General features: G+C 47.6%; 1 protein-coding gene across 1 annotated transcript; it reads right to left on the bottom strand.

Annotated features, from left to right (window-relative positions):
* Window positions 1-38: 38 nt before the first annotated feature.
* WDR73 (WD repeat domain 73) lies at window positions 39-13,293 on the bottom strand. The gene is made up of 8 exons (XM_015826362.2): window positions 13,244-13,293; window positions 12,085-12,152; window positions 10,771-10,859; window positions 8,341-8,429; window positions 4,435-4,502; window positions 2,225-2,389; window positions 877-1,248; window positions 39-280 (listed from the first exon to the last, which is right to left on the bottom strand). Exons 1-8 carry the CDS (start codon window positions 13,291-13,293, stop codon window positions 39-41), a joined length of 1,143 nt encoding a protein of 380 aa, XP_015681848.2.
* Between the last annotated feature and the right edge of the window lie 396 nt (window positions 13,294-13,689).

Raw genomic sequence — 13,689 nt, 5'->3', positions numbered from 1 at the left:
TCAGAGGAGATTCCCCAAGGCAAGGGAGACAGAGGGTGTCAGACTGGCTCACTTGCTCGAGGGTCAGACCAGTCCCACACGTGCAGTGATCCATCGCTTGCAGCCGAGAGTAATGTCTGGGGCTTCCAAGGGTGCCAAGTGTGGGTGGTGACCATCGGACTGCCTCCATCCTTGCCTGGGGTGCCAAAGATGTGTCCTTTGTGGATGAATACCGGTTTGGCTTCCTGCCCTGAGAAATCCCAGTCCTTTGTATTGTAGACCTGAACGGTCGCGTCGAAACCTTGAAGAAATGAGAAATGCAAGTAAATGCTTCATTGGAGAAGTGGAAGAGAGACAGAAAAGTGGGTTGAAGCTGGGGGGGGGGGGCGGCACATAAGAGAAACATGGTGTGAAAAAAACGTGTTCTTTATTAAACCCAAAGCCCCAACCCAGAGGGTTATGGGGGGGGAAATCAAGAAAAGGCAGCATTTGGTCTATTGGTTAAAGGTGCTGACCTAGAAACCAGGAGATTGTGAGTTCTGGTCCTGCTTTAGGCATAAAAGCTTCTGGGTGACTTCGAATCAGTCATCAGCAGACTGGGAGTTCTAGTCCCGCTTTAGGCATGAAAGCCAACTGGGTGACCTTGGACCAGTCCCTCTCTCCCAACCCAATCCACCTCATTGGGTTGTTCTTATGGGGACAATAGGAGAAGGAAGTTGTGACCCACAAGTAACATGACCCAGCTGAGCCCCTCTGAAAATTGGCCCTTCTTTTCATTTAGGTTGCTCCTTGGGGTGGCCTCCCTTTTGCACACCACCCACCCCTGCAGACCCCATAAGACTGATGGCGGCAAAAGTAGCTAGCGGCCTTGCCAAGCGAAGCACCACCACAGCTTACCTGATACCGCTAAGGTGTTGCCCAGTACAGGTGCGAAGCTGATGGACAGGAAATCTGCCCCACGGAGGTTAGGGGTGGGAATGCAGCACTGGGCCACTTTCAGGGGGCTGGAGGGGTGTCTGATGTCCGTCAACACAACGAGGCCACCCGAGGAGAGACGGGCAATCAGTGGTGTCTCTCCAGAGCTGATTCCTGCACACCAGCTCAGCCTCTCTGTCTGGGCCCAAGGGGTCTGAGCCTCTTTGAGAGCTCCCAGAATGCCCTGGTGCTGCCGGAAGTCCACAAGGAACAGCTGCCCTTTGGCACCACACACCACAGCAGTGACTTCATCCAGGAAGTCCAGACTGGCGATTTTGTCAGGGCTGGCAGAGGCTGTAGATCGAAAGAGGAAAAAGAGCCGTTGGGTTGTGGGAGAGAATTCTGCCACCTCCCCCCCATAACTGACTTTGAACCAGTTATGATGAGACAATGGGTTGTAGTCTCTCTTTAGGCACGAAACTTTTGGCCAATCACCAGGAGGCTGTGAATTCTAGTTCCACGTTAGGTGAGAAAACCGGCTAGATGTCTTTGGGCCAATCATCAGGAGGCTCTGAGTTCTAGTCCTGCCTTATGACTTTGGCCTAGTCCAGTGATGGCGAATCTTTTAGAGACTGAGTGCCCAAACTGCAACCCAAAACCCACTTATGCATCGTCGGGTGCTGGGTGGGTGTGGCCCATCGGGTGGGTGTGGCCCATTGGGTGGGCGTGGCTGCGGTGGTAACAGCAGACTGGGTGGGACTAAAAAGTTCAATCAATCAATTCCAACTTTGCAAGATCTTTTTTTTCCCCGCAAAAAGTTGAAATTGACTGATTGATTGAACCTTTTTTTTTTGTACACGGCGGCAGAGGCCTAAAGCGAAAAGGTTTTATAAAACCCAGCTGAAGGCCTAGGACTCAGGGCGACAGCGTGTGTGCCCACAGAGAGGGCTCTGAGTGCCGCCTCTGGCACCCGTGCCATAGGTTTGCCACTACTGGCCTAGTCACTCTCTTTCAGCCCAACCCACCTCAAAGGACTGTTGTGGGGAAAATAGGAAAAAAATGTGTTACATATGTTTGTTCCCGTGAGTTACTTATGAAGTAAAAAAGGTGGGATGAAAATCAATCAAAGATACACATATTAAAGTCTATTCATTCTCCTTCCTGTTCCCTTGAATTTAACCTGAGGTCAAGAATCAAAAAGAGAAACAGAAATAAGAAAAACAAACAAACTAGCATCTCTCCCTATTTCTAACCCCTTGGCTTAGGAAGTTCTGTTTCTAAGAAAGGGACCCTTAGGATTTTGGAGAGGGTTTTCAATCAAACTGTCTACCTGCCACCCAAAGATTCTGCCCCGATTCAATTTCCATCATTTGGAGATTGCCGATTCTTTGCCCGTAGAGGATGCAGGCTGGTTTGACACAGCTGGTTGCAATTTTGGACCAGGAAGTATCTTCTGTCTTTGTGGGAGAGATGACACTCAGTAGCTTAATCATATCTAGGGTGGAGGAGAGGAAGAAATAAGAATTCCACAAGACTTAATTTCCATCTACAAGTAGTCCTTGACTTATGAACACAATTGGGAACGAGACTTCCCATAAGGTAGGGGTGTCAAACTCAATTTCACTGAGGGCCGCATCAGCATTGCGGTTGCCCTGGGGGGGCAGGGTGGGTGTGGCCAGAGTGGGTGCAGCCTACTGGGTGGGCGTGGATGGAGTGGGTGTGGCCTATTGGGTGGGCGTGGCCAGTTCTACATCATTCGTGTCAAGGGTGCCTATGGAGGGCCTGGGCAGGAGTGGGACAGATCTGAGGTTCTCTGGCAGAAAGGGGTGGGACCAGGGCAAGTGCCAAGGCATGGTCCACCAGGGCAAGTGCCAAGATGGCCACCACAAAATTGTACATTGGCTCCTGGCTGGCCTGGGCCAGGGCCAAGGCAGCAAGGGCCATTCCCTCACTGTTTCCAGGATGGCTTCACGGGCCACATGAAACCACTTTGCGGGCTGCATCCGGCCCCCGGGCCTTGTGTTTGACATGTCTGTCGTAAGGAAAGTAGTTGTTAAACCAGACACTCAATTTTATGATAATTTTTGCAATGATTATTAAGCGAATGACATGGTCATTATGCAAATCCATCTTCCCCCCCATTGATTTTGCTTGTCAGAAGCTGTTGTGATTCCACGTCAGCCAGTGGACCCGGCAGCCGAATCTGGGGAGTCAGAGGAGGAGGAGGAGGAGCTGGAGTGACATCAGAGTCAGAGGAAGGCTCTGATGTGCTCCAAGACTTAGTCTGACGAGGAGCCTGGCCCCTCCACTTGCGCTCAAGCTGAGACACAGCTGTGCTGGGAGGCTGAGTCGGACAGTAATGACTCACAGCTGGAAGACATTCAGGATGCTCATAACAACAGGCAAAGAGAGTTGGACAGAGGAATGCAATGGGGCAAAGGCAAAGGGGAAGGCATTAGGAAGCCACACCTTGGGCTGCATAATAAAAGGGAAGGTGTGGGAGGTGCTGGTTGCTGAAGGCAACTCTCTGTGTTAAGGAATCAAGTTTCAGTGAATTGTGTTTTGTTTGCCTTTGGACATTTTACTCAGGTCTGTAAATAATAAAAAGGGGTTTGGATTTGTCCTGTGGTTTCTGCCTGCTTGATTTGAAGAGGGGTTTTCTCCTTGTGAACTTAACAAGGAGCTCAAGTAGGCTGGGACAGAACAGAAGCTGTCTGCCAAGGTCATTAATGGCAACCACATTACCCTGGGGACCCCAAAACTGTTATAAGTACACTCCATCCAAATTTTGATCACGTGACTTTGGGGATGCTGTGATGGCCGTAAGTGCCAGGAACGGTTGTAAATCACTTTAGTGGCACTGTAACTTTGAATGGTTGCTAAACAAACCGTTGTAAGTCAAGAACTGCCTGTAGTTTCCAAAGCATCACTTTTCTCCAATTTCTCTCCCTTTTGGAGATTGCAGCTTAGCTTTTTTTTCCTGGTTATTCTACCGGGTGCCTGGCTGAAATCATACTGACATCGAGAAAAGTGCCAGCTTCTGACCACTGGTGAGCAGCACTTTTGTCAAGAATTATAAGGGCAAGGCCAGAGAAAAAACAATTCCTGCTTTCTTTTGTATCCTCAAAGGAATAGAACGGCAAAGATGTCAGAGATGAACTAACATCATCCAACATCAACCTGGAAGAGATATGCGTCGTGCAAAGCTTTCGGGAAGTTTTTTTTCCCATTCAATTTCACCAAACCAGATATTCCTTCAAAATTCACACAATTAGCATTGTTTGTGCCAGTGTGTCTCACAGCTAACTGAGGAATTCTGGGAATCAAAGTCCACCCAATCTTCAAGTTTCTAAGGCTGAGAAACACTGGTTTATGCTAACAGTTGGGAGAAAGACTCGGCTGTCTTCTTTAGAAGAGCCATGAATTAAATTGTGGGAACGAGAAAACTTTTCGTCCTTGTCCCTGCAAACTTTGAGTGGGGTTTGGCCATCCTAAAGTCGAAACCCAGTTGAGAAGCAGAGCAGTTTCTTGGAAGCATACCTGTTTCATCTGATTCCACACGCCAAACCTGCAGAGCACTGTCTGGTGGGCCACTGGATACCAGCAAGCTGAAAGCACAAATCAAGAAGAAACCGAGTGATGAAGATAATTCTGTCCCCATCACATAAAGGCTCCACTTTAAGATGGGTGGAGTAGAAGGGCAAAAACCTCAGAATTCTGGACGTTGTCGTCCATCGATCTTAAAGTTGCTGACGTTGAGAAACACTGCTCTGAAGAAGGTTAAACTGGATTGGACAGTTGGTGGGTCAGGATGTTGGTGGGAACAGCTCTAGCCTGAACACAATAAGATGACCCACACCATCCTACTACGATACAACATAGGTTTTGTTTGGTTTATTATTTATTTATTTATTTATTATTTAGATTTATATCCCGCCCTTCTCCTCGTAGGACTCAGGGCGGCTGACAATCAATTAAAATACATAAATAACAATACAGGTTTAAAATTAATTAAAAGAAATATTTAAAGATTGTCCAATTTAAAATATTAATTAAAACCCCTCTAAAAATTACCCTAGGCCAGTCCTGCAAGCTGNACACCGCCCGCGCGGCCGCATTTTGGACCAGCTGGAGCCTCCGGGTGCTCCTCAAGGGGAGCCCCATGTAGAGAGCATTACAGTAGTCCAGGCGGGAGGTGACAAGTACGTGAGTGACCGTGCGTAGGGCGTCCCGGTCCAGAAAAGGCCGCAACTGGTGAATCAGGTGAACCTGATAAAACGCCCCCCTGGTCACTGCCGACAACTGGTCTTCCAGCGTCAGCCGTGAATCCAGGAGGACACCCAAGTTGCGTACCCTCTCCGAGGGGGCCAAAGTTTCGCCCCCTATAGTCAGCGATGGAATCAGCTGACTATGCCGAGGCGCCGGTAACCACAGCCACTCGGTCTTGGACGGGTTGAGCCTGAGTCTGTTCCTTCCCATCCAGACCCTCACGGCCTCCAGACACCGGGTCATCACGTCAAAGGCATCGTTGGGGTGGCCCGGAGTGGATATGTACAGCTGAGTGTCATCAGCGTACTGATGGAAATCCACCCCAAAACCACGAATGATCTCCCCCAGCGGCTTCACATAAATATTGAACAGAAGCGGAGAGAGGACCGACCCCTGTGGAACCCCACAAGTTAGGGGCCTTGGGGTCGACCTCTGTCCCCCTGCCAATACAGACTGTGTACGGTCGGCGAGGAAGGAGGAGAACCACCGCATCACAGTGCCTCCCACTCCCAACTCACCCAACTGCCGCAGCATGATACTGTGGTCCACAGTATCAAAAGCCGCTGAGAGGTCCAAAAGAACAAGGACAGAGGAATAACCCCTGTCCCGGGCCCTCCAGAGATCATTTACCAACGTGACCAATGCTGTTTCCGTGCTGTACCCCGGCCTGAAGCCCGACTGGAGAGGGTCTAGATAGACCGTTTCCTCCAGGTGCCGGGGAAACTGCTGTGCAACCACACTCTCAACAACCTTCGCCACAAAGCCTAGGTTGGAGACTGGACGATAATTTGCCAATACATCTGGGTCCAGGGAGGGCTTCTTAAGGAGGGGCCTCACCACTGCCTCCTTTAGGACCGCGGGGAAGGCACCCTCCCGTAAAGAAGCGTTTGTAATTCCCTGGAGCCAGGCTCGTGTTCCCTTCCGAGCCGCCAGTACCAACCAGGAGGGACACGGATCCAATAAACATGTGGTTGCATTCAGTCCCCCCAGGATCCTGTCCACGTCCTCGGGAGCCACAGAGTCAAACTCCTCCCATACAACAGTCTCAAGACCTGCCCTTGCCTCCTCCCCCGGGGCCACCCAGTCGGAGTCCAAACCCTCTCGGATCCGAGCGACTTTGNCCTCCCACTCCCAACCCACCCAACCGCCGCAGCATGATACTGTGGTCCACAGTATCAAAAGCCGCTGAGAGGTCCAAAAGAACAAGGACAGAGGAATAACCCCTGTCCCGGGCCCTCCAGAGATCATTTACCAACGTGACCAATGCCGTTTCCGTGCTGTACCCCGGCCTGAAGCCCGACTGGAGAGGGTCTAGATAGAGGGTTGCATATCTCTCAAAGCCATCCAAGGTGGAACCATCCTCAGATGTTGTGGCAATGAATTCCACCGCCAATGATGCAGTAGAGAGTCACTAGCATGCGGGCCAACCTTATTCAGAAATGTGTGAACAATGTGGCAACAATTTCAGGTTAACCTGAGCTTTGAGTTCAGAAAACGGTGGGAAACCAACTTATCTGCTTCATAATGTCTCACTTCTGTCCCGTGAAACATGAGGATCTGGTGACCTTCTGAAGGGGCCCCAGAAAGACTTGATGTGGAGTCTGTTGAATTCACAGAGGGCCATGGAGATTCATGCTGGGTATCTTTAAACCAGGATGAATACGAGGAAAACAGATAAGAAACATAGAAGGAATGTGTGGCAACTGAGGCAGCCTTGAAATCCTCAGTTCTTTGTATGCTTTATCAAAATTCTACGGCAATGTAATTGAAGTGTTTCTTTTTATTAAGACTATAACTCTTGCTTGAAGTACAGGTAGTCCTCGACTTACGACCACGATTGAACCCAAAATTTCTGTTGCTAAATGAAACATTTGTTAAGTGAATTTTGCCCCATTTTACAACCTTTCTTGCCAGAGTTTTTAAGTGAATCACTGCAGTTGTTAAGTTAGTAACAGGTTTAAGTGAATCTGGCTTCCCCATTGACTTAAGCTTGTCAGAAGGTGATCACATGACCCGGGGACACTGAAACCGTTATAAATATGAGTTAATTGCCAAGCATCTGAATTTTAAGCATGTGATCATGAGGATGCTGCACCGGTTGTAAGTGAAAAGCAATCATAAGTCACTTTTTTCAATGCCATTGTAACTTTGGTCACTAAATGAACTGCTGTAAGTCGAGGACTATCTGTAACTTGAGGTTTGCTGATTATGAATATTCATGCTTACCTCATCTATTAACCTATGCATATGTGTGACTATAATTTTCTCCTCCTTTCCTGAAATATATAAATATGAGGGCATTCTTTTGTCTGCAGGAGTTCCTATAGTGCACAGTGTTACATAAATACTGCAGTGAGCCTTGATTATCGGTTTGGGGGGGGGGGTTCCTGTGTTTGATTGCACATTAGCATCCTGAGTGCTTCAGAGCCTAAAAATCACAGTCCCATCAACCACCTCATGGCTGTGTGCAATGTGGGAAACTCACCAGTGTATTCACAAGACCACCCTATCTGTTGCCCAGGCTAGCGCTCATGCCTAAGAGCCAGTAATGTATCTTTCAAATATACTTTTTGCTTCTCCTTTTAGGCCTTCCAATAATAACAACAACAATAACAATAATAATGATGTTGGAAGGGACCTTGGAGGTCATCTAGTCCAACCCCCTGCTCAGGCAGGAAACCCTATACCCTTTCAGACAAATGGCTGTCCAGTCTCTTCTTAAAAACTTCCAGCGTTGGAGCATTCACAGCTTCTGGAGGCAGGTTGTTCCACTGGTTAATTGTTCTAACTGTCAGGAAGTTTTTCCTTAGTTCTAGGTTGCTTCTCTCTTTGATTAGTTTTCATCCGTTGCTCCTTGTCCTGCCTTCAGGCGCCTTGGAAAATAGCTTGACTCCCTCTTCTTTGTGGCAGCCCCTGAGATATTGGAACACTGCTAGCATGTCCCCCCTCGTCCTTCTCTTCATTAAACTAGACATACCCAATTCCAGCAGCCGTTCCTTATATGTTTTAGCCTCCAGTCCCCTGATCATCTTTGTTGCTCTTCTCTGTACTCTTTCTAGAGTCTCAACATCTTTTTTACATCGTGGTGACCAAAACTGGATGCAGTATTCCAAGTGTGGCCTTACTTAGGCATTCCTAACTCAACTTAAGTCATCAACAAGGCTCTTAGCCACCTACCTGGTTCCCGGGACATGTTTGAGCCTGAAGATGGGGCGATCACAGATTCCACCCCTTTCAACCTTGAAATCTCTCTCCGAACATAAGCCCTGCAAAAAAAAAAGTGCAAGGATCCACTCACCATATTGAAAGAAAATAAAACAGACCAAAACAGCAAGATAACATTGGTTACAACTTTTTTAAAAAAATAATAAAGGAAAAAGTTAACATCTGCGCGGCCTGTACCCTGCTGGTGCTACTGGCTACTGGTAGCATTGAGATGATTTTGGCTGATTGTGGGAAAGAGAAGCAGAGTCCGCCTTGGTTCACTGGGATAGCTGAGTACAGGCAATCCTTGACTTACAACCACGAATGAGAGCAGAATTTGCGTTGCTAAGCAAGGCTGTCCCAAAAGTGCTTTTCCAAAAGACACGTTGACTTTCTTGGGTTTTTTTTTTTCCTTGAAAATGTTTCACTTCTCATCCAAGGCACTTCTTCAGTTCTAACTGAATGGTGGGGAATGATTTATACCCTTTTATTTATACACTTCAAACAAGGTGGTTATCAAATGAGTCATATCTAGTTTTACCTTTGCTGCCATCGTTAAGTGAATCACTGCATTGTTAAATGAATCACATGGCTTCCCCCATTGCTTGTCAAAGACCAGCTGGGAAAGGTTGCAAGTGGCAATCACACGATCCCGGGATGCTGCAACTGTCATAAATATACACGCTGATCGTCAAGTGCCCAAATTTTGATCACGTGACCGTGGGGACCCTGAGAGCTGTTATATCTACCCTGGGCTACATTGTTGTTGTTAGTTGTGAAGTCGTGTCCGACCCATCACAACCCCATGGACAACGTTCCTCCAGGCCTTCCTGTCCTCTACCATCTTCTGCAGTCCATTTAAGCTCACTCCTACTGCTTCAGTGATTCCATCCAGCCACCTCATTCTCTGTCGTCCCCTTCTTCTATTGCCCTCAATCTTTCCCAGCATTAGGCTCTTCTCCAGTGAGTCCTTCCTTCTCATTAGGTGGCCAAAGTACTTGAGTTTTAACTTCAGGATCTGGCCTTCTAGAGAGCAGTCAAGGTTGATCTCCTCTAGGACTGACCGGTTTGATCGCCTTGCAGTCCAGGAGACTCGCAGGAGTCTTCTCCAGCACCATAGTTCAAAGGCCTCAATTCTTTGGCACTCAGCCTTTCTTATGGTCCAACTTTCACAGCCATACATTGCAACTGGGAAAACCATGGCCTTGACTATACGTACTTTTGTTGGCAGGGTAATGTCTCTGCTTTTTAGTATGCTGTCTAGATTTGCCATAGCTTTCCTCCCCAGGAGCAAGCGTCTTTTAATTTCTTGGCTGCAGTCCCCATCTGTGGTGATCTTGGAGCCCAGGAAGATAAAATCTGTCACTACCTCCATTTCTTCCCCATCTATTTGTCAGGAATTGAGAGGGCCGGATACCATGATGGGAGCTGTAATCCTCATATTTGGAGAGTATCAGGTTGGGCAAGAGGCTCTGGGATGCTGGCTAAGCTTGGGGTGATACTTCTGTCTTCTGATGTTTCCTATATACAGGTAGTCCTTGACTTACAACAGTTCATTTAGTGATCGCTCAGAATTATAGCGGCACTAAAAAAAGTGACTTATGACCATTTTTCAGTTACGACCTTTGCAGCTTCCCCATGATCACGTGATCAAAAATCAGACGCTTGGCAATTGGTTCATATTTATGACCGTTGCTCTGTCCCAGGGCCACGTGATTGCCTTTTGCGACCTTCTGACAAGCAAAATCAAGGGGGAAGCCAGATTCTTTTTTTTAATGTTTTATTGATTTTTAACATAATCACCTTAATATTTGGTAGACAGCACGTTGTCTGGATTTATATTTTTTAAAAAATGTAAACAGGATCTATGACGAGGCAATCAATTAGAAAAGAAGCTTTGTATTGAGGTGGTTCTTATTTACAGAAACACGAGAAAATATCTATATTTAATTGTCATTTATTCAAATAATAAGAACTGTATTAATTTAAGGTTGGCAAAAGAGAATGTTACTGGAAGAAGAGAAAATCAAGCAAAGCCATTATATGGACTATAGAATTACAGAATTATTGGAAGCCAGATTCACTTAACAACCACATTACTAATTTATCAACCACAGTGATTCACTTAACAACTGTGGCAAGAAACACTGTAAAAGGGGGCGAAACTAACTTGAAAATGTCTTGCTGAACAACAGAAATGTTGGGCTCAATTGTCAAGCATTACCTGTAAGGCAAATCCAGATGTTGGGTTTTCTATCCTGGGTGAATTTATCCAGTCTCCCTAGAAAGCCATCTAAGTTAACAGCTTAGTTAAGAGCAGTCCCTACATTTAGTGGAGGTGAGTTCCACAAGATGCTTTTGCAGCCGCCATCTTGCAGACAACCTTTCCAGTGTGATCTCTACCTTATTTTGTTTTGCAAGCAGCCTCGGAGGCAGAAGGAGCTGCAAAATTTCGTTCCTGCTCCCGTGCTCGTATCCAGCGACACAAATGCCTGGAGAGAGAATCACGGTCATTCTCAGTGTTGCAATGTCATCAGGCAAGATGGCCACATTACAGGCTGTCCTCAACTTACAACCATTCATTTAGGAACCAAAGTTTACAATGGCACTGAAAGAAGTGACTTACAACTTGTCCCCCCACTTACAAGGGTCACAGCATTCCCACAGTCATGCGTTTGCAATGTTCCCAGCCAGTTTCTGACACACAAAGTTAATGGGTAAAGTCTGATTCACTTAACAACCGCATTGTCAATGCTGCTAACATTGGATGTTCTTGCTTTAGACAACAGATGGAGATGCAGCCTTTTTCTTTCTTATACTGTACTCTTAGAATTAGATGATCTGGGGGAGGGGGAGGAATGTGATGGGAGTTAGTTAGACATACAATATGGTAACAAGAGCTGATAAAGAATGGCAGGAGAGAAAACTGGGCAGGAAGCCAGCATTTCAAACTAATTGGAGAATGTGTTTTATGACTGTTAGTTGTAGGAGGAAATTGTGCTTTGATCTATGTGCTGAAGGGAGGGAAAGTCAGATTTTGGCTTCAACTATGTGCCTACATAAACTATGCTGCTTGATTAAAGATTCTTTAAGGTAAACAATGCCTCAAAGTTCTTTGAAGAATTTCATCTTTCGGAACCATGACATTAAGCCAAAATCTGACTTTACTTAACAACTAGTGATTCACTTAACAACCATGGCTGTGGAGGGATTCAATGTGTGAAACAACTGGTTCTCTGTGTGGATGCCGCTTCCGGAAGTCCATTCTGGGCCTGGGCAACAAAAAAATAGCTATTGGTTCTGCTGAACTGGTGCGAACCGGCTGAATCCCACCACTGAACCATGGCAAAAAGTTCATAAAATCCAATTCTCTTAACAACCCCTTCTTAGCTACACTCATTCTGGTTCCAGTGTTGGTCATAAGTTGAGGACTATCTATGCTTACTGGGAACCCACATTTTTAAGCCCTCTCCTTACCTACCCCACTGGAGCAATTATTTTCAACTTAGCCTTCCCAAAAAGGGGATCCCATTTCATGATCTGTTCTACCAGAGAGGCGGATGGTTGTTTTGGAGGAAATCACGATCTGTCTCCATGGTATGGAAATGTGGAGCCCCCCCCCCAGAAAAAAAACCCTCCTCAGGACACACACCCACCCACAGCAGCTGCCCCAACCCATCCAGGTCAAACCTTGAAAGGCAATGAACGGTCACTCACGTTGGTCTCCTGTCCATTCGATGACTCTGGTGGGCCCGGGAAGTTCAAAGAGATGGAGGTCGTTGTATCTAAGCAAGATGAAAGGGGTGGTGGTGGAGAGAAGGAATATTCAGAAGGGGAAGGGAAGAGTCAATAGTCTGCCCCACTAAAGATGGCAATGCTCCTATCTTGAGGCTAGAAAGGGGAGCATCATCTGGCCCTGCAAACCTTGGGGTTGTCTGAATAATGCAGGGGTCTTCAAACTTGGCCCTTTTATGACTTGTGGACTTCAATTCCCAGAATTCCTCAGCCAGCAACGCTGGCTGAGGAATGCTGGGAGTTGAAGTCCACAAGTCATAAAAGGGTCAAGTTTGAAGATCTCTGGAATAGTGCAATAATAAGCAAGGCCATCAGTAGATGGAGCACTTCAAGGCAAGACTCATGCTGGTAACTACAGATAGTCCTTGGCTTACAACCATTTAACCTTTTCAAAATTACAATGGCATTAAAAAAAAAGTGACATATGGCCGGTCCTCACATTTACAGCCATAACAGCTTGCCCGTGGGTGATCAAAATTAGGGTGCTTGGCAACTGGCGTTGTGCTGACTAGGGGTCATGTGATCATCATTTGCAATCTTCCCAGCTGGCTTCCGACAAGCAGGATCAATGGGGGAAGCCAGATTCACTTAAGGACCAGGTGATTCAGTTAGCCACTGCTAAACTCACTTAACAACTCCTTTGATCAGCAGTGGAAATTCTGGTCTCTATTGTGGTTGTAAGTCTAGGAATTAAGATTGTTTCTGGTCCTTCCCTCTGGTGCTCTGGTGAACGACCTGGCCCCCTCTGCCTTGTGGCAGCCCCTCAGATATTGGAACGCTGCTCTCATATCTCCCCTATTTCTTCTTTTATTTTTGCTCGAGTTTGGAAACAAAACCCCGCTTGGCTAAAATGAGGAACTGAAGTCGAGTGGGGGGGGGAGGGGAGAGATGGGGGAGGGGAAGGCTTGGGGGGGACGCTTCACACCCAGCAAGGAGCCCCTCCCTCCCTTCTAGGCACGGGGGTGCAAAGCCTCTCCGGCCGCTGGTAGAACTCCCATCATTCTGGGCCAGGTCGGGGAGGAGGCTTGGCTGGGGAGGATGGGAATTGTCTTCCCCCTCCGGGCCAGGGAAGGCGACTCACAGCCTCAGGGAGTCCATCAACCATGCTTCCTCCTCCTCCTCCTCCTCCATCCCGGAAACAGCCGCGGCCATGTGAGCGTTCGGCGAAACGAGTGACGTCGCCTCTTCCGGGGAATTCCGAGGCGGGGATACTGAAGCTCCGCCCCCTCCTCCATCCGCTCCGCCCCCTCCGGTCCTTCCAGCCCCCGGGCAGGCGGGGGCTGCAGAGACCGCGAGCCAGCGTTTCGCGGCTATGCTGGTGTCGCTCGCGCGTTGTCTGTGGATGATGGGGTTTGCGATCTGTTCCGGGCCAGCATTCGCAGAGATTTATCTTCCCGCGACACGTTCGCCTGCGTGCAGAAGTGACTTACTCGCTTGCAAAATTGATCTCTAACCCAGCCCAATGCATTAGATTTGCACAATACACGCAGGCACGTCAGAATGGAGCTGGAAGGGACCTTGGGGGTC

Source organism: Protobothrops mucrosquamatus, unplaced genomic scaffold, assembly GCF_001527695.2.
Source record: "Protobothrops mucrosquamatus isolate PMUCROS unplaced genomic scaffold, P.Mucros_1.0 scaffold3076, whole genome shotgun sequence".
Classification (NCBI taxonomy): domain Eukaryota; kingdom Metazoa; phylum Chordata; class Lepidosauria; order Squamata; family Viperidae; genus Protobothrops; species Protobothrops mucrosquamatus.
This window is presented reverse-complemented; position numbering and strand designations above follow the sequence as displayed.